This window comes from Rattus rattus, chromosome 2 (assembly GCF_011064425.1).
Source record: "Rattus rattus isolate New Zealand chromosome 2, Rrattus_CSIRO_v1, whole genome shotgun sequence".
NCBI lineage: Eukaryota > Metazoa > Chordata > Mammalia > Rodentia > Muridae > Rattus > Rattus rattus.
This window is the reverse complement of record NC_046155.1, coordinates 155209081-155236547: the sequence shown is the minus strand read 5'-3', so window position 1 is coordinate 155236547 and position 27467 is coordinate 155209081. Positions and strand designations below refer to the sequence as shown.

Sequence of the window (27467 nt, the reverse complement as noted above, 5' to 3'; positions counted from 1 at the left end):
GCACCGTGGATGCCTCAGAGTGTGTTAATACCCCACCCCTCAGCACTACCACCCAGCCTCTCTGCCCAGATGCCCGCAATGCCTCCACACTCTGTGGCACTCGGGTTTACAGTTGTCTACCCTCTGGGTGGTCTGGGACTTGTGCCCTGTTGTTCCCTTCTCCAAAACTCGGGGTGTGGTACCCGGCGAAGAGTTCTTGCTAGTTCCCATCATGGAATTTATAGTAGCACTGTGTGATAAATGAGTCTTTCAAATCCTGCCCTCTCACAGTCCTAGGTATAAGTCGCACCACCACTTAAACAGCTTTCCTTACAATCTACATCGATTCTCCTCACAGTTCATCCAAGACCTCCAATGGGTGGCTCAGACCATCCTCACCCGCCAGGACCAAACAGACTCACTCACTGGCCACTGTAATGCTACAAAATAGGCAAGGATGAGATCTATGGACAGCACAGAAGGATGGTTTCTGCCTCTTCCCCGGGGAGAAATGTTGCTTATGTGTCAACCAATCTGGGTATAGTAAAAGACAGGATCTGACAAATCCAGATAGATCTCTGAAAGCATAAAGAACAACTCAATGCTATTGGACAGTGGGTCGTGGACAATCCAATATGAAAGTGGACATTGACTTCCTTAATAACCCCTTTCCCCTCCTTTTTAAAAATCCTACTCACTGCACCCTGTATTATAAGCTAATTGTCTAGGTTTCTTTAACAACAAATTCAAAAGGTTTCTAACCAGATCTTTAATCAGTTTTTACTATAGGATCATCAGCCCTGGCTATAGAACCAGAGGCCTACCATCCATGATTATGACCCAATGGTAAAGATCTAGCTTGCCCCGAGATCCTCAATCCTTCCCCCAACACCAAAGGAGTGGCTTAACAATACTGCCCTCTTTCCTAACCCTGGATCGGTTATCAATAGTCGATTAACAAAAAGGGAAGAATGTAGGATAACAGACCAGGAGAAAATTACCCTGCTCCTGGCCTGTCCCTGATCCTGGGATTGGAAATCTCTACCCTCATAACTCAGAGTTAATGGCCAAGCAATGCTTGCACTCTGTATTTTCCAGTCGCTCACTGCCCACGCTCCACAAACTCCATAAAGCCCACCCCTCTGCCAAGCCCACTGCTTCATACTTCAGAACTTTTTCCATGCCCTTAGTCCTGTTCTCACGCTGATATGGTGGTAGGAACAGGGAGACAAATGCTAGACAGTCATCCTGATGTAGAGAACAGTACGTGTCCAGGAGAGGTGTCTGAGGGGACCAGAAGGAAGCTAAGCATCTGACACTCACTCACCTCGGTCCCCAACATAGTGACTCATAAGTACCTTCACTCATGGTTTCTCTTGAGCCAGTTGATGCTTGTGACTTCAAAATCAGTTTTCGCCCTGCTTAGGTGATGAGAGTTGTGTGTGGAGATTTGTTCTGAAATCTCAAAGGGAGTTGGGGTAGAGATGCATAGTGAAATCCTGGCCCTGCCTAAGTGGACAGAGCATTGAGAGCTTAAGAACTTGAAGAGATGGCTCAGTGGGTAAAGTACTTGTCATCCAAACATGAAGACCTGAGTTCAGATCCCCAGAATCCATATAAAATCTGGACCCAGTAGAATGCGTCTATAGTCCCAGGGGTCCTTGAGGGAGATGAAACATAGACACAAGAGAATGCCTAGAACCTCACCAGCCAGTCTGGTGGGTGCTGTGGTAACAAGTGAGCTGCCCCAAACAAGGTGGAAGGCAAAGACTGGCACCCTGTATAAACTGCTGATATGACCATTCCATAGTATGGTTAAGGCCAAGGTTGTTATTGTAGATACTGTTAGGTTAAGGAAAGGAAACAAGACTGCTCCTGGATACGGTGGAGTAGAAGGTTTCTTATAGAAACGTGGGAGACCGGGCTGAGAGATGGCTCAGCAGTTAAGAGCACTGACTGCTCTTCCAGAGGACCTGAGTTCAATTCCCAGCAACCACATGGTGGCTCAAAACCATCTGTAATGGAATCTGATGCCCTCTTCTGGTGTGTCTGAAGACAGCTACAGTATACTTGCATACATTAAATAAATAAATAAATAAATAAATAAATAAAAAATAAATAAATAAATCTTAAAAAAGAAAAAAGAAATGTGGGAGGGCACAGCCAGAGGCAGGCACATCTGTGAGAGTCCCCAGTGGATATGACCAGATTGAGCTGTGCCATGTGAAGAGAGGGGATTGAAAGGGAGAGGAGAAAGCAAGGACAATGGGTACAGCAGCCAGGAGGGCAAAGGTAAAAAGGGTGTGGGTAACCAAAACGATTGAATCATATAGGGACAACCAGCTTTAGGAAGGGCAGCCCAGTCCCAGGGCTGGAGAAGTTTAAGGTCAGGGTGGAGTACGCAAGCCAGGAGGACCCGCTAGCAGGAAGTACTGAGGGAGGGATGCAGGGAGAGCCTGGCAGTCAAAGTCTCCTCTGATATGTTAAATAGGTACTTCCACCGTTCGTCCCAGGTTTGTGACCTAACAGATAAGAGAGAACAGCTAGAGGCATCCGGAAGAAACCAAAGCAGGCTGGACCTGGCCGTGAAAGAAGTCAGAGCGGAGAGATTGGGGACGGACGGGGTACCAAGAGATGAAGATTAAAAGAGTGTGGTAGCCAAAAAGAGCAGGGGTATAGGTGAATGGGGAGCTGGAGGGAGTCTAAGGGTGCGGAGGGGGTGGAGAACTAGCCTGGACTCTGAAATGTGTAGCAGGAACTGTCCCTTCTGGCTTTTGGAATTTGGGGAAATGGAGTTTCCTCTGGACCTGACATCTCCAGGTTGTCATCTGGCCTTCACACTAATACCATGACGCGCGCACACACACCTTCTCTCCCTCATGACTCTGCAGACATATACACACAAGAAGGCCAGGATAGGAGGAACCGAGGGACAGAGGGCTGCTTGATGTGTAGATTTCTAGAAACAAAACAAAGCAGGATCCTTAACTCTTCTGGGTGGGAAGAAGGCTGAAGAAGCTTGTGATCCTCCTGCCTCAGCTTCTGTAACTGGCTGTCTGGTTTCATTCCTGTTGCTGTGATAAAATACCGGAACAAAAGCAACAAGGGAGAAAGGGTTGATTTCGCTCACAATACCAGCTCACGTCCATCACTGCAGGAAGTCAAGGCAGCAGGATCGGTGAAGCAGCTGCCACATCACATCCACAGTTAGGAGCAGAGAGCAGTGGGGTAGCGCACAGTGCTCAGCTCTCTCCTTTCATTTGGTCCAGAGCGCAGCCCACGAAATGGTGCTGCCCACATGTGGGGAGGGTTCTCCAACCTCAGTTAACCTAATCCAGAGTATCCCCCACGGAGATGCCCATGGGCCATCTAAACAAAAGTTCATTGAGACTCTATCTTTTTTTTAAAGACTTACCTCTTTGTGTTTTTATTTGTTTTTGTTTTTCAAGTCGGTTTCTCTGTGTAGCTCTGGCTGTCTTGGAACTTGCTCTACAGACCAGGGCTGGCCTTGAACTCACAGATCCACTGCCTCTGCCTCCCGAGTGCTGGGACTAAGGGTGTATGTGTGTGCTACCACCACTTGCTAGTCTTCTTTTTATCTTTTTATAGGTTCCTTGTAAATTTCACATCATATACTCTAATCCCACTCATCTCCATATCCCCTTGTATCGCCCTCTTTGGAAGCTGGTGTGTCACAGTGTGCCCCACAGTATACCCTTTTGTCCACACTTCTTGACTTGCAAATGCTCATTGCAAGGAGCCATTGGTCTGGATTGAGGCCTCTGGCTTCTGCTACACTATCAGTACTGGAACCTCACTGGGGCTCCTCTCGGATATCCTGCTGTCCTTGCTCTCTCTGAGAGTCTGTAGTTTTAGATCTATAGGACCAGCCCCTTCACCTGCTCCAGCAGTTCATTAATGGGGTAGATGTTGGGGTGGACCCACTCAAAGCCCTGAATCTGGGCCTGAGAGGTATCTGAGCTGGTCAGCCTACCAGTTCTCTTGTACCCACACCACTGGAGGAACCTCTTCAGCCCTGACCTGCTTAGGTCATCGAATGCTGTGGCCAGCAAGGGGCAGAGTCAGCTCCCTCACTCTCATGCCCTCTGGGCGTCTCATCTGCACCCATCCATGAGGCCTAGCTTTACTGTGCTACCCAGATGAGGTGTAGGGCCTGCTGTTCTGAGTGTTGCAGTTGGTGAGGGACAGGGACAGTTTTCCAGTCTGCTGTAGGAAGTGAGGGACAAGTCAGAGGAGGAGGAGGAGGGCATCTCTCCCTCATGTGAACCAGTGCACGGCAGACAAGTTGCAAGGCCAGCTCTCCCATGCTCCCACCCTCTGAGCTAGCTCACCTGTGACCCCAACACTAGGGTCAGCTCTACTGTGCTGCCCAGGCAAGGTGTAGGGCCTACTCTCCCAAGTGCTCCAGCCAATGAGGAGCACGAGCTCTCCTGTTCTCATGATCCCAGAGCCAGCTCTCCCTCCTGCCACAAGTAGTATGGGGCAGGGCGGAGGAGGGCATCCCTCCTTCATCCATGCCACCAAACAGGAGATGAGTGGCAGGGCCAGTTCTCCCATGCTCACACCCTTGGGGCCAGCTCACTCTCAAACTCCTGCAATCAGAGCCAGATCTACTGTGCTTCCTGGGGGCTGTGCAGGGCCCCTCTCCTGAGCACTGCACTAGTGAGGGGTGGGGTCAGTTCTCTGGCTCTTGTGCCCTCAGGGCCAGCTCCCCCATGATGCCTGGGTGAGAGGTGGCCAGTTCTGCACAGTCCTCAGTTATTAATATGGCACCAGGCAGCAGCCCAGACCAGGGATGTCCACCTGGTCTTTGGTGGTAACAGACCTCCTGCTCCTCTGCTGTTAGGTCATGAACTCAGACATGGCCCTCAGTGGCAGCACTGGCTAGGATCCCACCATAGTCATAGATGGCATCTACAGCTACTCACATGAGGTTGTCCCTCACTATCCTCCAATTCTGCCTCTCTTTATTGTGCCCACATCCTCCTCCTCCTCCTCCTCCTCCTCCTCCTTCTTCTTCTTCTTCTCTCTCTCTCTCTCTCTCTCTCTCTCTCTCTCTCTCTTCCATTTCTCTAGCACTTACATGTTCCTCTTAGTGGCACCTAAGTCTCTGGGTGCTGGGGTCACCTTAGGAGTGGTCTTGCATAGAGAGTGCTATGCCCTGCTAGTGCATTATAGCATGGGGCAGGGGTCATCTTGGGCACAATCTGCCCTCTGTGCTGTACCAGACTGGTGGTCCTCTCAGGCTAGCTCCCTGCCTGGGTTGCATGGCACAGGTCTTGTGGTCATATTGGTCTCCCAACTGGGCCCTGCAACCCCTGGCAGGAGTCCTCTTTTCATGGGCTAGCTCCCCAATAAAAATGTGGTAAAACTAACTTTTATTTACCAGATGTAATTGTCTCAAAGGCTTACCATTGAATAAGCTCACCCCTTCCAGTTCTTTCTTAACTGTGGCTGGTCAACACAACTATTATGGCTCAAACTCCTCTCCAAGCCGACTGATTCAAACTGGCTTCTCTCAGCTTCTCTCTGAATTGCACTGCTTGGCAAAACTGCCCCTGAATTCCACAAACTGAATTGCACTGACTACACAGAACTGAACTGAACTCCACTCAACTCAACTCAACAGAATTCCCTCTCTCTCCCTGTGCTGCTCTTTTAAGTCACCTCCCTTTCCTATCCTTTCTTGTAAGAGTTGGGCATATCCTATCTTTGACTTGTTCTGTCAAATCTTTCTCTGATTCATCACTTTGTCTGGCCCTCAATTAGAGGTCACTTTAGAACATGACTGCTTTCTTCTACAAACAACTTTACTTACCTACATTGTTTGGGATGAAAAATGTGTACTAAAGGCATGTCTCTATACTAGCCAGAGGGATTAAAGGTGTGTACTGTGCGTTCCAGCCAGATCACACAGACCTTGAGGGTCTTTGAAGGTGATTCTTTGCCAGAGAAACCATGGTTTGTAAAATTTCTTTACAAAATTTTTTCAGTTAACTGTAATGATATGTAAGGTAAAGCCTTCGTGTCTGGCTTTCAGTGAAACGTTTCTGCAGAACCTTTGCTGTGTTTGGATTAACCAGTAGAGGCTGACAAAATTATTTTAAGACTGAACCTTGAAGAAATGCTGTCTCCTTGGAAAGTCTGCACTTGGTACTATGTGAGAGCTTGTAGCTAAGACACTCCTGGAAAACTTAAGAGTTCTTTTGATTATGGATAGCCATGGTCGAAAGGGACTGAAATTTATGTGGGCTGTCTGCTTTCATGGGCAGCAAGGGTGAGATAACTTTGGTAGTTGGGACCTTTCCCAGCCCCAATTAACTTTGTGTAATGATTGAACAAAAGTCAGAGTCAGCCTTTTTTCCAAGAAGTCTGAACCCTTCTGCTCCTTGGGAAAATGAAGGCTTAGCATCTTGGTAAGCTTCTCTTTCTACTGCGGCGCCTACAACCAACCTCTACCAATGGTTACCTGTTTGACCACGCTTTATTGGTTTTTCTCCCATCTGGTTTCTCAAGCCGCTTTTCATGAACCGGTGACTATTAAAGAGAACTAAATATGAAGTCGGTAGAAAAGCTTCCCTGTAGCATGTGCCATAATACACAATCTTCTATTTGTTGGTTCTTAACATCTACCTCTGATATTCACGGGTTTTTGTCTCACAAGGCTTAACTAGTTTATATACACTGTCTGTAGCATACAAGAAAACAGCATACAAATTTTTGGCCTTGTTATAGGTAAGAAATGTGTTGAATATTAACCTTTTCAACATCAGCTTTCCAGACTCAATGCCTTATATTGGCAAGGCTTCTAGGAACTTACAGAACAATTGCAAATCTTTGTTCAAAGATTGAGAAACGTCCAGGTTCTATCCTTCAGTTAGTTACAGGAACATCTTCAGATAGTCCAACTAAGTCTGGGAAGATGGCTCGGTGGATAAGAGCACTTGCTATGCACTTGTGATCTGAATTCAGATCCCTGTCATAACTGTGCATAGCTGTGTGTGAGGGAGATGATGTTGTGGCCACCAGCATGGGTTAAAAAGGTGAGCTCCAGTTTTAATGAAAGACCCTGTTTAGTAAGTAAGGCAGAGTCAGGTGTGGTGGTGCATGCCTTTAATCCCAGCTCATGGGAGGCAGAGGCTGTGAGTCCAGGACAGACAGGGCTCTGTTACACAGAGAAAACTCTGTCTCAAGAAAACCAAAAATAAATAAATAAATAAATAAATAAATAAATAAATAAATAAATAAATAGGCAGAAAGAGATACAGACCATTTGACATTGCCCTTTAGGCTCACCCAGACATTAGATTCCAAATTAAATCCTTCATAGTGGTATTAGCAGTTAGTTGTACCAAAGGAGACAACTGCTTCAGGCTGGAAATAAAGCGTTCCATCAGAAGAATCAAGAACTTAGGAACTCAAGACAGTGCGGAAATGAAGTAGCACAGTAGAGGGTAATTAGGTAGAAAGGTGAAAGCAAACCAGGAAGAAAGGTTAACTTCAGTGACTTGTTATTTTGTTTCAAGTCCTGATAACCTGGCTTCCAAGACTGGTTTATTCAATCAAGGCTATGCACTAGCTACCAGCAATACTACAAATTCTTTGGGAGTCCAAATTAGAACGTTAGTTTGAATCTTCATCCCAATGAATTTATCCACAACTAATCCAAAATGGCAGCAAATTTTCAGCCTTTTAGACCCCTTAACCAAATTATGTTTATTTTTATTTACTACATGGAGCGGAAACTCATAGCACTTGGGTCATTTGTTCAAATATAAGATTTATAAAATTAATTAATTACATTTTGAAAAGGGTGTTCTGTTAAATTACCAAGTTTTTCAAAACAGGCCTGTCCAGCAAAATTCAATACTTCTCCCCCAGTACTTTATAAATGGAATTTTCTTTGGCTTGTGTTCATTTCCCGTGGTTTATGGACCCATTCACACTCTCTGTTTTTAGAATCAAAGGTTCTCTTCTGAAGAGATCATAATTTTAAGGTTAACCTGGTCCCGATTCCTGAATTCCCACTTTCTTTTCACTCTTGAATATGTGTCTGTGAAACCTCATGATGTAATCCCACTGACTGTGGAATGTGGCAACCTGCCTTCCAATAAAGTGAGGATTACAGGGAAAGAGAGAAGCAACCACACATCTGTCTATGGAATGACCTTGCTGCGCTGTAAAGTTATTCAGACTTGTCTTGGTCTCATTCCTTAGTTTCTTTACGAAGACAAATACTACTTATTTTAAATGAGTAGTTGGACCATTCAGCAAGTGACTCAAAATAAGTTTATTTGGGGTTTTATTATCTCCATTAATAGCAATCAGGTTTGTGAAATCTCCTGCAATGGAGTGTGGGTTGATTTTTTCAGAGTGGTTGTAAGTGTCGAGAACTGCTCACAGAGTCGGGCTGTTCTCCCATGAGGTCTATCTGACCTTGCGATGAGAATCTTAGGTCTGTTGAAGAAGCAAATTCATCATAAGCCACCTCTTTGCCATTGGGGTCTACTGTGGTTTCTTCGTAGACTTGCCAGTGGTCTTGGGGACAGGCTTTCGTGGAGCCTTATCTCCAAGAGCTCCTCTCTCTCCCCTTTTTAAAGTTTTTTCTTAGCTGTCAACTTTTTCTTCTGCTGTTCCCACCGCGTGAACATCAAGTGTCTCCGCGGTTATCGTGAAGCCCAGGAGGAAGGCAGCCTGCCGTCTGCAGCCTCATTACTTGAGAACGTGGCCACTTGAGGCTCTTCAGCAGTGGTTTTCTCCTTCAAGCCTCACTTGTAGCTGCTGCCACCACCTCTTCTCCCTGACATTTGCCATGTTGTTTCTATTCACTTTATTTTATGTATAGGAATATTTTGTCTGCAGATATGTGCACCGCGCACGTGCCTATTGGATTCCCTAGAGCTGGTGTTGCAGATGGCTGTGAGCCACCAGGCGGATGCTTGGAATTGAACTTTGATCCTCTGCAAGAGCAGCGAGTGCTCTTAGCCATTAAGCTATCTCTGCAGCCCCCTCATTAAGATGCTCTTCCCAGGGGACTCTAAAGAATGTCAAGTTGATCACATGGGACTATGCCATCAGAACTAATGACCTGAGTCCTGAACAGTGTCGCCACTCATAGAAACCTCTTAAGAAAACAGCTTTTAAAATTACATTTTTAATTTATTTATTTATTGTTTGTTTGTTTGTTTGTTGAGACCGGGTCTCTGTGTAGCCCTGGAACTCCATTTGTAGACCAGGCTGGCCTTGAAATCACTGAGATGCTCCTGTCTCCCTCTGCTGTTCTGAAATTAAGGGTGTGTACCACCAGGCCCAACTGACTCCTGTTATTTTGTACTTTTCTGGAGCCCTAGGACTGAGAATGAGTCTCTTCTGGAGATAACTGGCATAGATCCTCCATTCAACAGTGTTTCCAAAGGTGACATTTAAGGGGCCATGGCTGGGAGAGGGACACCAGCAGAAAACACAAGGACAGTCAGGATCACATACCCATTCCCAGGCTCATGATGATGTCTGCTTTGGGCTCCTTAGGATGTGGCCATGAATTATGCCCTACCCTGCAGGCTCATGTGTGTGAACATTCAGGCCCTCGGTGGTGTGTCTTTTCTGAGGGTTCTCGAATTTTCAAGAAAGGAGGCATGCTTGGTGGAGGTGGGTCACCAGAGCTGGCTTTTGAGGAGGACCACACAATGCCACTTCTGGTCTAAGCTATTCACCAAGCTTCCCAGGTATGAAAGCCAGCACCTTCAAGTGCTTGTTATCAAGGTTTGCCTGGTTTAGGCTGCTCCTACCACCATGCCTTCCCTACCATAGTGAACCAAAACCCCTCCTCCCTCAAGGAGTTTCTGTGAGGTGTCTTATCCTGGCAATGATACAACTACTACTCATATTGCAAAGCTAATCCTCACACAAGAGAACCCCCTCTGCTGTGTGACTATTTCCTTCTGACTATAATATTGCTTCATGCGGGCTGGAGAGGCAGCTCAGTACTGAAGATCACTCATTGCTCTTACAGAGGACCCAGAACGATCCCCAGCATCTGCATGGTGATTCATAGTTATCTGTAAGTCAGTTATCTGTAACAATCAGTTCTATGGTATCTGCCCTCCCCTGACCTTCTTGTGCACTAGACACACACATGTTGAATACACATACATGCAGGCAAACACATCATTATTTTAATCCCTCCTTGGAGGGAGGAGGGAGGGTCATAAGAAAGCAGAAAGTTCAAAGTTACAAATTCACAACCCCTACCTCCAGGTCATCCATCAGTAAACAACTGCAAAGAGAAGGGAGACTCTTCACTAGAGCTAAAGCAGCCTGCAGATTGTAACATGGGGACATGGGATGAGGGTCTTCCAGGGATGCAGCTAGATTTGGGTGTGATCATTTCTTCAGACTGTCTTTGGTGCCCTATCTGGTGTAAACAGACCTCTGTTCACATCAGCCCATAAAAAGTCACACAACACCGTCACCTGCATGCAGTGCTGAGAGTCAGGCTGGCCCAGGGCTAGGAGTAATCCTATCAGAAGATAAAGCATGAAGTGGTAAGGTCTGGGCAGAGGTGGTTGGTGGTACATGTTCAGCCACTTCCACATTTCTGATGTTCAGGTTACAAGGCTGCACCAAAGAGACATGCAAAATGGGAGAGGCTGCCCTAGCTATCAGACTAGGAGACCTGGGCTCAGAGAGGGAAGACTGACTTGTCTTCTCAGGCAGGAAATAACTGAGGGAACCTCAGGTTCCCATAAGGAAAGTCCTCACATACTTGGGAGGTTCTGAGTGTGGTGGGTGTCTCTCCTCTCTGGAATGGGCTTGATGGAGTAATACTGTGGCCCCCACCTGCCTCCCCCAACGGGAAAACAGGTCTGAGAAAACAAGACCTAAAACGCACCTTCATGCTTCCTTGGCCTCTGCTCAGGGCCAAGGCCCATGTCTGAAATGATGACAGGGCTCAGGTCCTAAAGGCTCTGTGAGGAAGCAGGCTAGGGATGTTGGCACCTATATAGGTGCATGAATACGCCAGGCATCTGTGCACAGGGGTGCACAACCGCATGTTCCTATGCACATGTGCTCTCTGACATTCTGTATTTTAAAAACACAATTACCCAAAGTCAGGGTCTGGTACTTCCTAACTGCCCCCCTCCCCCAGGCAAGATAAAGGCCAGATGACTCCACAGCCCCTCAAATTATATTTTAAAAGGATTTATTGGCACCGGGCCTAGTTGGGACCTTGAAGTTTCAAAGACAGGTGGGGGGACATGGAGAAGTTGTATAGGCTAGCTCTCAGGGTGGGGGTGGGGGACCAGCCAGGATTGGTGGCACTTCTGGCCCAAGGAAAGTTCAAGGTGCAGGTTGCACTATGTAGGTTGTAGAATGGAAGGTGTACAGAGTGGAATGTGGGGCGCACAGTGTAGGGTACAGGGTGCAGAATGTACACCGTAGGTATCAACATTACATTTAGAAGTTTAGACTCACTACGCTTGAGAGACCAAAGCAAATATGGCTCTAAGACGAAAGCTCCTAGCTTGTGCAGGCTGTACACTAGCAGTCCACTTCCCCTTTCTCCCAGACATTGAAGACTATTTTGAAATTGATTGGCTTTGTAAAATTTGCTGTTCTAGCAAATTTAGTTGTAAGACTAACTGCTATCTCTGCTTTTGTAATCAATCTTGCTTCCTCTGCTCAAAGGACAACTAGGATAACTGCAAGACATATATGTTAAAATTTAAGCCCCTGCCTCCATGTCAGCAATCTACATGCAATCTTTATAAGCTCTGGGCTGGTAATAGCTAGGGCTTGCATCTTGGAAGCGATCTCAGGTGTAGACCTTGGCCCCAATCAGTCTGGGTGCCAGTATCTAAAATTAAAAGCCTCTTCTTATTAAAATGTATCCATGGTCTTGCTTAATCTCTGAGCGACCCAAGACCCCTAACAGTAGGGTGCGCGGTGTACGGTGCAGAATGTGCGCTAGAGCTCCGTGGCAGAGACCTGCTCTCTAGAAAGGGAACTCGCAGACGAAGTAGAGGCGTCGCTCACAGTCATGGTCCCACCAGGAGCCGTCGTCTGAGGCCTGGGCCACGCAGTTCTCTAGGATGCCGCCATTGGGCTGATCCGGGCTGAGTGGATGGGATGCCGCACTAGGCTGGGCGCCGGACTCCGGGCTGAGTGCGCGGTGCCAGGCGAAGAATGACACGCGTTGGCCGTTCTCGAAAAGGTAGAGCCCCTCCGAGCGCCGGTCGTGCACTCCCAGCCACACTGGCCAGTTGTAGGGGGCAAGAGCAGCTCGTAAGTACCGGCTTAGAGCATCCATTTGCTGGCGGTCCGCAGGCTGCGCTAAACTCCCACCTCGAGCCTTACACCGCGCCTGCGCCGCCGCCTGTGTCTCGAAGTCTCGCGAGAGCAGGAAACATTTGTGGCCTAGGCGCAGGCCCTTCAGGCAGCCTGTGTGTAGGGTGAGGCGGAGTCAGAACGTTGCGGGTAGGAGGGGACGAGGCCAAAGCTAGGCCTTTAGGTGATCAATGAGGTGGAACCAAGGAGGCGGGAGAGGGCGGGGCCGGTAGGTAGAGGGAGGAGCCTGAGTAGTCGAGCCTTGCCAAAGATAGAGGGCGGGGCCAGGTGAAGGAGTTATTTGAAGGATGACCAATGAGGTGGAGGCAGGCTTACTGGGGGCGGAGCCAAAGCGCTGAGGCCGGGAGACCAATGAAGCCGAGTCAGGACTGCAGGGGGCGTTGTTATAGCATTGGAGGCTGAAAAGGGGCGGAGGCAAAGTTGGAACCTCTGTGACCAGTGAAGCGAAGACAGAGGTACTTGGAGGCGTGGTTAAAAGGAGACCAGCCCTCCTGTGGTCGAAAACCATCAGGAGGAGCCAAAGCGCTGAGGACAGAGAGGGCGTGGATAGTAGGAGGGATTAGAACTTAAGTGACCAGTAAGGCCTGGCCAGGCTGTTAGGGGCAGGGCCAATGCTTTTTGTGGGTTGAAAAGAGTGGGGCCACAGGGAGCCTAGTTAGAGCAGTAGTGTCGAAATGAGGTGGAGCAAGGGCCTTCGGGGGGCGTGACCAGGGTGTAGGCGGTTCCAGACTATGGGTGGGGCTTTCAGGGTGTGGCACAGGTTGGAGCAAGGAATGTCTCACCCACCTCACAATCTAGCTCTAGATATGCCAACACATCCCAATTGTGTGTGGACCCTCTGGTATCTTGATACCCGTGGTCCCCAGGTCTTCAGACCACCCTGGTTCCCTTTCTCCCACTTAGACCCTCTTGGTGCCGCTGAGACTCACCCTCCAAGCGGCCGTGCTCCTGCTCAGCACGGACCTGTACCTCCTTCAGAGCTTGCACTGAGTCGCGGGTGTCACTCGCGGCATCCCGCAGCCGCCGCAGCCCCTGGGTCAGCTCAACCACACGGGTGTCCAAAACATGCAGACGGATGTGCAATTGGTGTAGGCCTGCATCGAGGCTGGCCAAGCGGCCCACTGTTAAAAGACAGAATTCGCAACTGGAGGCACAATCAAGGGCTCTAGGGATATGGAAGGGCATGGCCCTCAGACTCCCAAGAGTGGAGTGGATGAGGCGATCTGTGGGATGTGTGAACCATGTCTATGAGGTTCAGTGGTTTGAGCTCTTGAGACCTTGGGGCCCCCTGATGTGTCTGGCCTCTAGTTGGGTCAGTGATTGACAGAGAAGCCACCCTGGCTTCTGGATACTCACGGATGTAAGTGACAGTGTCCTCTGATGTAGGAGAAGGGCTGGGGAAAGGAGTGGGGCTAGAAGAAGGTGTTGTGGTAGTTTCCTCTTCCTCTTCTTCCCCTTGAGTCTCCGTGGCCTCCCAGACCTCTTTGCCTTCAGAGTTTTCAGCAAGATTATCCTTATTTCCCACCCCAGTGGGCAGCCCTAGGGCCTCCTGGAGATTCTGGGGCAGAGAATGTATGTCAGCCTCCTTCCCACCTACCCTCTCAGCTCTTTTCGGAACCCACTGTCCCATCTAAGCCCCATTACTTTTCTTTGCCCATCTGAACACTTCATCCTGAGCCCACAGTGCCCCTCCAACACTCACCTTCAACATCAGTGACTCCCGATCTCGCTCCTCCTCCAGGGCACCTCCCCAGACTCCTTCCCATTCCCTCCCATGACCCCGGGCTCCATGGCCAAAACTCAAAAGGTGAGGGACCACTAGGGCCCCCAAGAGCCAGGCTGCCTGCATCCAGCTGGACTTCCCAGCGCCCAGACTAGTAGAGGTCAGAAAGCCTGGGGTAGGGTTGGGGTATAGAACTAGCAAGTGTCCCAGTCTGGTGGGCAGATCACTAGCCCCTTGGACCTTCTCTCTGCCAGGCTTTCTCTTCTGCCTCCCGTCCTGATCTGCTCTGTCTCAATTTTTGGTCTCCTCAGCTTCTCTTCGTGTGTCTCCCCGCCCCTCTTGGCTTCCAGGAGGCTCTGCCTCTGTGGCCGGAAACCTCCAACGTTCCAAAGCCGGATCCCGCCTTGGGTCTCCCCACACCCACCCCTTGCCACTTTCCAGACCTCTGCTTCTGCCTTCTTTCCTCCCTTTTGCAAGAACAAGCACTTAGATGGATAAAGGGAAGATGAAGAAAGTTCTCCAGGGCATCCTTGGTACTGGTGGCCCTCGGCCTTGGTCCAGGAACCTTCTCAGAACAAAGCAGCCTATGACAGGATGCCGGGCTTTTGACTGTTCACTTCTCTCTGTCGTGGCCATTCCCAAGGAAGGGGCACACTGCAGAGTATGCAAAGGTTGTCATTATCCTGTGGTCACCAGTGACCACACAGCCTAATGAAGGGAATTTTTCTACCATTCTCAGGCTCTGGGGGGGCTCTCCCAACCCCCACCCAGATGGCCTATCCTAGCCCTAGCAGCCCTTGTGTGTGCCTGCGTGTGGGGTTTTGTGTGAACAGCATGCGTGCGTGCAGCTTGAAAGGTGTAACTCCAAGATTCTCCTGCAGGCCAGGCCCTGAGCAGGCTGATGCTGGGGTGGGAGAGGGTGGGAGTGGGCCCAGTGGCTCCCCCATCAAGGGAGGAGAAGGGGTTGACAGTCAGAGCAGGTATCTCCAGGATGTATACCAACCAAGCACTGGGCTGTGAGCAGAGAACCCTCTGCAAGCTGCCTCATCCCAGCCTGGACCACTGCAGTGGCCTCCCCTTGCTCTCCCTCCTCCTACAAAGCCCCTCCAATCTGGGCTGCTTGCCTGCCGCAGCCAGAGCAATCCTTCCAAACCATAAATCAGATCACATTACTCCCCACGCCCCTGCCTCCTCACCTTCCCATCAGAAGCAGGAGAGAAGCCAAACCCCGGCCTCGGTCCTCAGTACAGCCTGCTGGGGCCTGGGAGAAAACCATTTTTCTGCAATCTCACCCCATCTCCCCTCACCCTCCATCTCTGCTGTGTCCTTCCTAGCCTGTTCCTCCTTCTGAAGACTCTTCCCTCAGCTCTTTCTCATTACTGAAACCTCAGTTCTGGCCACCAAGAGATGCTTTCTCAAAATGCCCCCTTTTCTTCTAGGTATGATTCAACCAGTATGGTCTTGTTTATTTACCTCTGTCTCTTACAAGCCAAGGCATGGATTTAGGGCTGCTTCTGAATCCCCAAATCAAAGCAGGGCTTCCTAGCACCTAGTAGGTGCTCAGTTAAGCTGATGAATAAGACCAATGTTAAAATAACTTGGTAAAAGGCCTTAAAATCAGATCTTTGTGTTTAGGTTGCCCCGGAGTTCTCACGGTGTCTGCCAGAGCAGAGGTGCTGAAGGCAGGGGAAGGTCCCAACGCCAGGCCATACCCATGCCATGCCAGGCTCATGAGTCCTGCAGAGCTGTTCTAGCTTTAGCCTGGCAGGTCCTGCCAATTCATGTACCAGAGATCTGGGGACCCAGGCTCTGCAAGGACAAAGCAAAGAAGCTCAGAGAGAAGACATGGCAGCCTTATGGAGGTCATGGGTGTGGCATCATGTAACCAAGGCCTCTAGCTCCAAGCAGGTACCTCACATCTGCCCTCAGCTGCCGAGAGCCCTTGTAAAGGAACACACCAGTTTTCAAGGAAGCCTAGTACACAGAGGGCAGAGTGACCTTGGGCAGCCAACTGACTCCCTTGGAGCCTCCCAGATGCTCATCTGTAGCACAGAGGTTTCTCATCAGAAGCTGGAGACCTCCATACAATGCAGAAAGGCCTTGTAAACTGTAGAATGCTTCATAGCCACTCACTGCTTGTACCAACACCAGCAGCTGTTCTCCATGGGCACAGCTGCTCAGCACCTGGGTGGGTGCCTCAAGATGAGGGCCTCTCTGAGCTGGGTACCAACTTCAGCTTATCCCAGAGAGCCCGCAGCTGGAAACAAACCCAGAAACTGCCTAGAACTACCCTCTGTAGGAGCTGGTATTCCCTGGTGGCCCTGGGGATGCTGCTGGGCAAAGTGGAAGCCATGGTTGAAGAGGACTGAAAGGAACTGAATGAATCTGCCTTCCTCTATGAATGTACAGGGTAGGAGAGGGCTAACTACCTGCACACAGTTAGCTTTGCATGCCCATGTATGTGAAATTGGAGGCGATACAGGATGCATAAGGGCATACATCTTCAGGTATGTTCTTTGAGAGACCGTAGCAGGACTGGGGAGAAGATGGAGACACCCTCTGTGTTCTTCACCCTTGATACAACCTCTTTATAACTGGGTGAACTGGGCCAAATTACTTAGCCTTTCTGTGTGCTCTGACAGCAAAGAAGTCCCCGATCCTGGCACCTAGCATATACTCAAGGATAACTGGGGGAGGGGGTGCTGTGGGCAGGGTGTACAACAGTCAAACAGGCATACACACCTATGATGGACAGTGGAGTGGGTGAGCTGGCTCGGACAGCACACACGTCTGTCTACCCGTGCTTCTGGTGGGCAGATCTAAGCCTGCAATTGGAGTGTGCTGTAGGTAAATCTTGCAGGGTGCTGTCAGTGTGCTGTGCCACAGGGGTGTGACATTGTGCATGAAGCCGGGTGTGTGTCTCTGGTCAGGTATACTGGGCAGGCAACTGTGGGTATGCTTGGTTTGCAGGACCTGCTTGGAAGAAAGAGTATGTGCTCAGGTACTTCCATGTATGTGGGCTTATATGAAAAGTTGTGTGCATGTGTGGGGGGGGCAGGGTATGTGTATGTGGAGGGGTGAAGGTACACATATTTGGGGGTACAGGACCAGAATCTATAACCCATAGTATTCGATTTGGGAATATACAGACACTACAAATACAAATAGCACCCCACCATGTGTAGAAAGGGTGGGGAGCAATTTGGAGGAGGGGCTCCCCTAGGACGAGCAGGATCCCGTTTGGGTACATGGGGGTAAGCAGGGGTGGAGTCTGGGTTTGGGGATGGGGCAGTGGAGATGAAGGGTGGAGGATGGCGAGGGGAGGGGGTGGAGCCGCGTTTGGGGGGGGAGAATGGGCGAGGTTTGGGGGCTCAGGGAGGGGCGATATCTCTCTGCGGGCTCCCGGAGGGAGGGGAGGGGCGGAGGGAGGGAGGGAGGGAGAGAGAGAGAAGAGAGAGAGAGAGAGAGAGAGAGAGAGAGAGAGAGAGAGAGAGAGAGAGACCGGGTGAGGGAGAGACAGCGAGTGCGAGAGAGCGAGCCGGGTGGCAGTGGAGGCGCCGAGCAGGAGCAGGCGGCGGCGCGGCGGCCCCTGGCAGAGGAGGAGGAGGAGGCAGAGCAGGAGGGAGCCGCGGCGCCCGTAGCCCGGCCGGACCCCAGCCCCGGGCGGGCAGGAGGGGCGCGCGGGCGCGGCAGAAAGGGGGCGCGCTGCGGATGGCCGGGCCCGGCCCGCAGGGGGTGAGGTCCGCCCCCCCGCCCTCCCCCCCTGCCCTCGCCCGCCCCTCCTGGGCCCGCTCGCCCTCCGGGGCGGTGGGGCATGGCCTGAGGGTCCCCCCATTCGGGGGGGGGGGGGGGGGGGGGGGGAGGGCCGCAGGCGCCGCCGACCGGGACTCAGCAGCCCCGCCAGGCAGGTAAGGGCATGGGGCACTACTGGGAGGTTCTGGGGTAGGGTGCAATTGCAAGAACTGGGGTTGCGGGAGAGGGCGGAGGCGCCCCGGATGTCCTTGGCCTGGCGCCGGCTCCAGCCTGGGTGTACATTTAGGGTGTGTGTATGGGGGGTGAGGGTGTGGAAGGTAACGTGGCCCCTACGGGTAACATCAAATTGGGTTGCGACCCGGTCCCGAGTGCCCCGTCCCAGATCGTATCCTTGCTAGGAGGGTGTGCCCCATCCCCCACGTGCTGCGCCCCCTAAGCCGTACTGGTCTCCGAGGCTCTCCCGGGCCACGACTGGGTCCTGGTCCCCGCCTTCCAGCGGGGCTCGGCCACTCCCCCGCCTCGCCCACCCCAGCACACCTGGGCTCCTCCCCTAGGTCACCCTTGTCCCCAGCCACTCTAACCCAGGGTCTGGGCCAGAGTCTCCCACGACGACTGGACCTGGCGCCCCTTCCAGGCGTCTATAGTTCCTTCCCACCCGCGCCTCGCGTGCCCATCGCGCCTCGGGTTCCTTCTCCGCAGGCCGGCGCGCCCCCTCTGCTCCCGCCCCCAGTCCCAGCTCCCTCTCCCGACCCAGGGCTATTCTTTCACCAACCTCCCTGCTCCCGCCTTCCTCCACCTCCATTCATTCTCCCGGGGCCCGGCTCCTGGCCACGCCAGCCGTCCCCGTCCCCCCGCAGCCTCTCAGGGCACCCCCTCTCTCCCCTTCGCCACCCCCCCTCGCCGATTCCTCAGCCCGTCTCGGTACCAGCTGCGTGCCAGCTATTCTTAGCCGCCGAGCTTTTGATTCATGCCGCCCCGGCGGAGTGTGCCCGCTCCCTCCCTCGAGGCCGGAGGGGGAGGGGCCCCGAGTTGTCCTGGGTGTTGGGGCAGTAGAGCCCGCGCTATGGGGGACCCGGCCTTTGCTGACCTTTTATCCCATCTGCCACCCCATCCCTGCAGAGCTGTAGCTGCAGAAGGGATGTCAGCCAGGGTCAGCCGAGGGGGAGTGGCTGAGGTCACACTGCCAGGCGGGAGGTTGTGTAGGGCGGTCAGCAGACAGAGCAGGAGGCCCGGGTCTCCTCCCAAGCCCAGCGGGTTGAGCAACAAGGCAGGGTACCTGGGATGGGGTGCTTCAGAGCTCGGTCCCCGCGAGGGGGAGGGTTCCTCAGCCCGCGTTTAGACGCCTGCTCGCCTACAGTTCTTGGAACTCTCTTCCTTAAACATTTCGTCTTTCCTTCCCCAACCCTCCCCCCCTAGCCCATCCCCACTCCCCCAAAGTCAGCAGTACCCTCCACTGCTTCCCATCTCCATGGCAACGGTGCAGGAGCCGGGCCTGGTGTGGGGTGGGAGGGACCAGACCAGACATTCTGCTTTCCGGTTCTAGAGTGGGGAGTAGGGGGTGGCAAACAAGAGAGAAGAGGACCACATTTGGAAAGGTGCCACCCCTCAGTAGGCCACTTTGAGAGGGACGACCCTCCGCATCTCCTGGTCCCCCATATTGTTGCAGCTCACTTCTTAGCCTCCTCCCCAGACACCCCACCCAATCCAAGTTCTCCTCGGTGAAGCCGCCAGTACCAAGCAGTGCCAGCCCACCCACCCTGCTGTGCCATTCCTGAAACACCCACAGGTCACCTGCAACTGCCCACACCCACCCAGGCCACCACAGCTTGTCACCTGGACCTTCCAGCCAGAGCCAGGGCCAGCCTCCCAATCCACCCACACATCCTCTTCACACGCCCCAGTAACCTCTCATCGTTCCCTTGGGCACAGCTCAGGGGAACTTCTCTTTTCTGTTCATCCACCCCCACTCGTGTCCCTCCATCCCCTACAGGGACAGCTCATTCCCCACAGCAGCCCTCTAAACATGTGGTCAGCCACACTTCAGTGAAATCACCAGCTCTCGGGCACCTCCTGCTGCCCCAGGCTCAAAACTCACACCTCCATCTCATCTTTACTATTAAAGTCAGTCTCCACCTCCCTGGGGTGAAGGGGCCAGGCTCTGGCCAGGAGGGCAGGATGCCGGGGTGGATTGGTCCACCTGTCTGTCCTTAGCTAATTTTAGCTTCATTTTTTTATTTTTTTTATTTTTTGTAGCTTGACAAAGTGGGCCACTAGCTCCCGCGGTGATTCTGTGATTTCTGGGACACACTGGGTCAGCCACAAAGTGGAGCGCAGGGGGATGGGGGCTGCAAGCAGGGCCAAGGACAGGGAGGAGAAAGGTGCCAAGAAGGCTGCAGAGGTGGTGCAAGCTTGTCTGTGCAGAGGGCTGAGGGCATGTCTAGTTTCCCTCACCTCCCAGGGCAAAGGGAACAGGCTGCCCCTGTGTCTGTCTACTGAGTGGAACTGGTGGCCTCCGAGTGACTCTACAGTGAGGGTCACTCTTGCTTTGCTCAGCTGCCTGTGATGCTGCTGTCCCCCGTCGCCCCGTGGCCCCACGATGACCCACAGCCCCGCGACAAGCGAGGACGAGGAACGCCACAGTGCCAGCGAGTGTCCCGAGGGGGGCTCAGAATCGGACAGCTCCCCAGACGGACCAGGAAGAGGCCCCCAGGGTACTCGGGGCCGGGGCAGCGGAGCACCTGGTAACCTGGCCTCTACCCGAGGCCTCCAGGGACGCTCCATGTCTGTCCCTGACGACGCCCACTTCAGCATGATGGTTTTCAGGATTGGCATCCCTGACTTGCACCAGACGGTGAGTGGCTACTCACCTGCCAGCGGACAGACAGACACATTGGCCAAGTCTTTCCCCACCCTCAATCCCAGATCTAGCTGCAATCTTACTCCTTTTCCAACCTACCCTTGACCCTCGGATCCTTGACCCAACCTAGCCCTGGCCATCCTATCTCCCACCAGAAATGCCTACGCTTCAACCCGGATGCTACCATCTGGACAGCCAAACAGCAAGTACTCTGTGCCCTGAGCGAGAGTCTACAGGACGTGCTAAACTATGGACTGTTCCAGCCAGCCACCTCAGGCCGGGATGCCAACTTCCTGGAGGAAGAGAGGCTTCTAAGAGAGTACCCTCAGTCCTTTGAGAAAGGGGTACCCTACCTGGAGGTGAGGCCACAGAAGTCATGCCCTGGAACACATCCACTCCAAGTCCAAAAGAACCCCCCAGTGGGCTCCTCAAGACTACCCGAGTCCAAATCGCCAGCTGAGTTGCCTCAGATGGTGTTCTTTCCTCTCCCTAAGCTCCTTATGCCATCAAGTGAGGGAATCCCAACTACAGTCATTCTAGAACATTCCATGTAATTGGTGGTGGGGGTGGTCCATGCTTATACTTACACGGTAGGGGCTATAGTGCCGTAGACCTTGATGACCTGGTACACTCGGAAAGGTCACCCAAACTACAGCCATTTCCATGCTTATCCTGAACTCATTCTGGGAGGATAAGAGCAGTGTCAGACATTGCTCCCCAACCAAGAGTCTGATAAGTCTGTGTCCCCGCATATCCTATCCCTGGCCTCAGTTCCGCTACAAGACCCGAGTCTACAAACAGACCAACCTGGATGAGAAACAGCTGGCCAAACTGCACACGAAGGTGAGAGCACCCTGCTGCCCCCTGTGCCCACCCTGTTCATCACCTTCTTTCCCAGTCTCTCCCCAGCAACCATTCCCTCTGCCAACCCCTCAGCTATGCCAAGTCCCCCATTTAACTTGGAGGGTGCATCCTGTTTGGAGACACCCATCATAACCCCTTCCCACTTCCCTCTGTGGCCTCACCTGCCTCAGACGGCACCTGTGCCTGGTGTGTGTATGGGTGGTGCTGGTGGTGCCGGAGTGAGTGGATGTGCACATGTGGAGGTCAGAGGATGACTTGGGGAAGCCATTATTCTCTTTCCGCCATAGGGATCCCGAGGATGGAACTCGTGTTCAGGCTTGGTGACAAGCACCTTTGCCTGGTGAGCTGTCTCACTGGCCTCGCCTTAGGTTTAATAGTCTTTTACTGGCTTACCACCCAGGTCAGACTAGCTGACCAGGAAGCCCTGGAGAAATGTCTGTCACCAACTCTCCGGCACTGGGTTTACAAGTGCACACAACCACCCCTGCTCTCTTATGTGGGTTCCGGGGAATCAAACTTGGGGCTCCACCTTGCATAACAAGGCTTTACTCCTAGCCCTTCAATCTGTTCTTTGAACTCTTGCCTTCTCTGCTCAGGAGCACTTAGGGTCTTTTTTTTTTTTAACCCTACATCAGCCAATTTCCTACCTGGGTAGTATTTCATGGACATCCACAGTTCCCCAGTCCTATGCCTGTATCTCCACAGGCTCTGACCTTTTTTCTCAGCCACATTTATTCTGTTTGGTCCTTTCCCTCCTGACCTTGGGTAATATCTCTCCTGTGTCTGCCCTAGCCCTCTAGGAGCATGGAGGAAGTTAGGAGGCTCCTCTGGCCAGAGGGAAGTAATTCTTGACATTTAATGGAAAGAAATTCCCTGATCTGTTTTCCCCCCAGGCTTCTCCCTCCCACGCCATCCACCCTGATCTTTCCCACTCCATGCCTTCTCCTCTCTACCTGTGCCATCCACTGTGGGAGCCAGTGGCCATGTACAGCTCCTTTGTACAATGTGACAGGTGTGAACTGAGTCACACCGCAAAAACAGCACAAAAATTCCACTGCATCTTTTTCTAACATTTATTTTATTTTTAATTGCTTGCGTTCATGTGCGCGTGTGTGTGTGCATGCATGTGTGTGGGGGGAGGGTATGTACATGTGAATGCAGACACCCAAAGAAGCTAGAAATGTTAGATGCCCAGAAGCTGGCATTAACCTGCCATTGGTGGGTGCTGGGAACTGAACTCTGTAAGCACTCTTAACAGTTTAAGGCATCTCTCTAGCCCCATAAATATCTTTTTTAAATTACGTCTATTCCTTTCTTACTGAACGTGTCTGGTGGCGGGGTTAGGGTGGAATGCTCATGTCATGGCTCACATGCGGAGGTCAAAGGATAATTTCTAGAGCTCAGTTTTCTCCTTCTCTATGGGTGTTCTGGAAAATCAAATTCAGGTTAGCAGGAGGTTTGGCCACAAGTACCTTTACCGCTGAGCCATCTCACCACCCCCAGACCATGGTGTTTTAATTACTTTCTGGTAGATTGTGTATCAAAACAGTAACATTAAGGATACATCCCTTTAAGAATACCTGTCATCAGGGTTGGGGATTTAGCTCAGTGGTAGAGCGCTTGCCTAGCAAGCGCAAGGCCCTGCCCTGGGTTCGGTCCCCAGCTCCAAAAAAAAGAAAAAAAAATACCTGTCATCAGTATGGATTTCAACACAGTTTATAGTTTCCTTTTCTCTTAGAGATTTTATTGCCGTGAAGAGACACCATGACCACAGCAACTCTTATAAAGAAAAAATAATCTTATAATGGCTGGCTTCCAGTTTCAGAGGTTTAGTCCCTTTTCATCATGGCAAGAAGCATAGCACAGGCATTCATGATGCTGGAGAGTAGCTGAGAGTTCCAGGTCTGCATCAGACATCAGGAAGAGGGAGTAAGCCGCTGAGCCTGGCTTGAGTACTGAGACCTCACATCCCCAGGGACACACTCCCCCAACAAGGCCACACCTACTCCAGTAATGCCGTTCCCTGTGAGCCTTTGGGGGTCTTTTTCATTCAAACCTCTCTTCTACTTAGCTTGTTGACCTCCACATGTGAACCATGACATGAACATGCTACATTCTACTTTAGGACATTACTTTTAAGACATAGTCTCGAAAGACTCTGAGCCCAGGTTGAGTCGAATGACGTGTCCCCACCACACCAGACTTCCTTTTTGCCTTTGCAAAGGCTTGGCTGTGTATTTCCCCTGGATACTGCTGGCTCTGACTTCGGCTTTCTTCGCTCAGTCTCCCTGATCTCCCTGACACCCCTGTCTTTCTTTATACCTGATTTAGACGGGGTTGAAGAAGTTCCTTGAATATGTGCAGCTCGGGACGTCTGACAAGGTGGCGAGGCTGCTGGACAAGGGGCTGGACCCCAATTACCACGACTCAGATTCAGGAGGTAGGAAGGGGTATGGGCCATGAAGGACTGGGATGAGGAGCAGCATTGGGTAGAGAGGCTGGGGACACCATCTCAACCTCAGAAGGTGAGACTGAGAGACCAAAGGTTGTTGGGGGCTGAGCTGGAAGGCCAGGGGTAGAGTCTAAAGGTGAAGGCCAAAAGCACTGGAAGTGGAGGCAAAAGGCCCACCTCTGAAGGTCTTCTCTTGCCCTTCAGAGACACCTTTGACCCTGGCGGCCCAGACTGAAGGCTCAGTAGAGGTGATTCGGACGCTGTGCCTGGGCGGGGCGCACATAGACTTCAGGGCCCGGGATGGCATGACAGCACTGCACAAAGCTGCATGTGCTAGGCACTGCCTGGCACTCACGGTGAGGCTGCTGTAGTCCCCAGACACTGGGGCCCCTTCTCCTTTCCCTTTTATTTCTCCAACCCTACTCTCTTCCTTTCTGCTCAAAAGAATCCCCCTTTAGTCAGGTCTGTTGTAGACACCTGTAATCCCAGCACTCAGGGGTTCAAGACTGCCTAGGTTACATGGTATCCTATCTCATTGCTCCCACCCAAACAGTCCCTCTCTGTTCCCACCACAAAGTCTGTTTCCACGCACTGACAAATATACAATTCCCATTGTCGGTCTTCCAGATACTCCGGCTTAGTCTAGAAGTTGGTTGTGACTGAGGCGGGTAGAATCCCCCTCCGCTGACTCTTCCTCCCTGAGCACTCAGAATGTCCCCTTCCCTCTGCCCAGCCAACGCACACCCTACCTCTGACTTCCCTAAGTACCTACCCTTAAGGGCCTTAAAACACAAAAATGAGTTCCTGCTGCTTGGAGACCGTCTCCAAACACATCCTGAATCTGCCCCTCCCTTCATCCTTCCTAGCCCAGCACTTCACCTCCCAACACACACATTCTCTCACAGACAAATCCAGACCCTTCTCGAACCTAAGATGCAAAGCACACCTTCCAAAAACTGGGTGTGGAGGCACAAGCCTGGTGTCTCAGCACTGGGGAGGTAGAGGAAGGAGGGTGAGGAGTGTAAGGTCTTGATAGCCAAGATCTGAACACAGAGAGAGAGAGAGAGAGAGAGAGAGAGAGAGAGAGAGAGAGAGAGAGAGAGAGAGAGAATCTGAGGCTAACAGGGCGGCATGAGACCATGAAACTCTCTTGACAAAGAAACAAAATGTGCTTTCCCAAACAAATTAACCCTCTTTTCCCACAAAATGCCCAGAACAAATTAGTGTGCAGTGTGTGTGTGTGTGTGTGTGTGTGTGTACATACAAGTACAAGTGCACCTATGAGCAAGCATGTGCAAGTGTGGCAGCCAGAGGATAACCCCAGCCACCAGGCCTCAGGAACTAGCCACCATATTTCTCCAAATGGGGCTTTCACTGGTACTCAGGGCTCCCGGTTAGGCTGACTGACCAGCAAGCCCCCGAGATACACCTGCCACTGCCTCACCGGTGTTGAGATTGCACTTTTTTACATGGATTATTGAGATCATACTCGGGCCTTCATGTTTACACGGCAAACTCGTTACTAACTGAGCTGTCCATCCCCCAGCCCCCGCATGCAGTCTTATCTTAAAATATTCTTTTTCTTCTGCCTCCACCAGGTCAACTGATCCCTCTTTAGGCATAGGTCAGGATAGGCTGCTTCCAAAGACTGAGGCACAGCCATATTCACAGATGCCCCGGTTCACTGATGACCCCTCTTTTCACAAACACTTGGCATGAACAATTGCTGTTTATAGCCAGAATAAATGGATATTGTGTGTGTGTGTGTGTGTGTGTGTGTCTGCCTGTCTGTCTGTCTGTCATGTGGTTTCAGATCTTTGCTATCAAGTCCCTTAATCACTGGTCACAACAGGCCGTTTAGTTTTAAATTAATTAAAATGGAATAAAATTAAAATCACATTTTCTTGGATGCACCAGCCAGCCAGGTACTTATCGCCCCCCTGTGGCCACTGTGTTGGATGACACCACTGGGGACAGTTCATTGTAGTGTCCTACTGCTCATGGCTGCTATGGGCTGTCTGCACAAGGACAACTGTCACACTTGTTCTTATACAAGCTTAAACTGCTCCCTCTTCTGCACCCTTCTCTTTCCCCTACAACTTCCACCCTCAGGAGGCCGGTTCAATATTGGTTCGCCTCATGCTTGTCCTTCCCAGGCTTCCTTCTCTGGGTGTCTGTCTAGTGCCCCTACACTTGATCAGGGACATTCTTATCATGTAGACCCCCATCCTTCTGTCTGTCTTCCCTACAACCATGCCATGAATTAAGAAGCCTATGGTTGTGGACACCCTCCAGTGGCTCATCAAAAGTCACTCACTAGGAAAAGGTTGAGCTGTATGTCAGAGAGAGAGGGTCGTTCGACACCATCTGCCTTGTCTTCTCATCGTTCTTAAAGGCTAGGACTAGTGCAGATTGAGACAAAGCCTGGCTCAGAGTCTATGGACTCTCAGAGGGGCCAGAGCAATGGTGCCATCAGTGGCGTCTGTGCAAGCATGACAACTTGAGTTCAATCTCCAGCACCCAAGTAGAAAAGCAGAGTGTGGTGGCCTGTGCCTGTAATCTCAGTGCCAGGGAGGTAGAGGCAGGAGGATCCCTGGGCCTCACTAGCCAGCTATTCCATCTGGATTGGTGAGCGAGCTCTAGGCTCAATGAGAGACTCCATCTCAAAAAATAAATTGGAGAGCAATTGAAGAAGACTATTAGCATTGGTTCCTGGCCTTCTCTATGTGCTAGCATACACAGGGGAGCACATTCGTGAACGTGCAAGCATACACACATACATGCGCATGTGCGCACACACACACACACACATATACACACACACACACAAATTGGAGCAGAAATGAGACAGATATGAGCCTGTATATGTCATTCAAGTCTTACCTCCCTACCAGCCCCTTGAAACTAAGGCTACCACCTATCCTTCCTTCCTTCCTGAGTTGTCTGTCCCTCCTTAGGCACTTCTGGACCTTGGGGGCTCCCCCAACTACAAGGATCGACGAGGGCTGACCCCCCTGTTCCACACAGCTATGGTTGGGGGAGACCCCCGCTGTTGTGAGCTACTTCTGTACAACAGGGCCCAGCTGGGCATTGCAGATGAGAACGGCTGGCAGGAAATCCACCAGGTATCCAGATTCAGTCCCAAGTCCTGGGGAGAGCTTGTGTACCTGGACTTTGAGTATCCAAGGGGCTGGAATATGAAAGAGGTGGCAGATTTTCTTACAGAGAGAAGAAGGAAATTTACTCAAAGAAGAAAAGGTGGAAAGAGCTCCAGGAATATAGATAAATGGAAGAGGCTGGTTGCTTGATTCACCTGAAGGGCTAGCCTGGGGTATTTATACAGTGGAGTAACTGAATGCTTAGAGTCAGGAAGCTAACATCATAGGTCTCTATGGGAACCAAAAAATAGAAGGGAATGTGGATGCAGAGATTCCTGACCTCAAGGAAGAGGGCCTTGGATTCAGATGAGG

The 27467-nt window shown here is 51.4% G+C and overlaps 2 protein-coding genes and 1 pseudogene across 3 annotated transcripts in view; 1 reads left to right on the top strand and 2 right to left on the bottom strand.

Annotated features, from left to right (window-relative positions):
- Window positions 1–7885: 7885 nt before the first annotated feature.
- On the bottom strand, window positions 7886–8807 carry LOC116893327 (annotated as a pseudogene).
- Window positions 8808–10153: 1346 nt separating this feature from the next.
- Clec11a (C-type lectin domain containing 11A) lies at window positions 10154–14474 on the bottom strand. Of its 2 annotated transcripts, XM_032893777.1 has the most exons (5): window positions 14051–14474; window positions 13705–13906; window positions 13278–13469; window positions 12664–12873; window positions 10154–12441 (listed from the first exon to the last, which is right to left on the bottom strand). In XM_032893777.1, the coding sequence occupies exons 1-5, from the start codon at window positions 14195–14197 to the stop codon at window positions 11996–11998; spliced, it is 1197 nt and encodes a 398-aa protein (XP_032749668.1). In that variant the 5' UTR covers window positions 14198–14474; the 3' UTR covers window positions 10154–11995. The 2 variants fall into 2 exon arrangements, with proteins under 2 accessions (XP_032749668.1, XP_032749669.1); XM_032893778.1 differs by lacking the exon at window positions 12664–12873.
- A 5601-nt stretch (window positions 14475–20075) lies between these two features.
- Window positions 20076–27467, top strand: part of Shank1 (SH3 and multiple ankyrin repeat domains 1) — a 47016-nt gene continuing 39624 nt past the window's right edge. The window contains 6 exon segments of the mRNA XM_032893776.1: window positions 20076–20675; window positions 20837–21040; window positions 21453–21524; window positions 23877–23985; window positions 24202–24353; window positions 26955–27122. Coding sequence (XP_032749667.1) covers window positions 20421–20675; window positions 20837–21040; window positions 21453–21524; window positions 23877–23985; window positions 24202–24353; window positions 26955–27122 — 960 coding nt within the window. The 5' untranslated portion in view covers window positions 20076–20420.

Bases quoted from the DNA above. Each gene is read 5' to 3' on its own strand.
- Clec11a (XM_032893777.1), bottom strand. From the start codon at position 14,197: ATGCAGGCAGCCTGGCTCTTGGGGGCCCTAGTGGTCCCTCACCTTTTG. The intron at 13,470-13,704 runs GTGAGTATCCAG...GTCTTTTAACAG, and splicing joins GGACACTGTCACTTACATCC to TGGGCCGCTTGGCCAGCCTC. The intron at 12,874-13,277 runs GTGAGTCTCAGC...CTCTGTCCTCAG, and splicing joins GGAGCACGGCCGCTTGGAGG to CGCTTTGGCTCCTCCTGATG.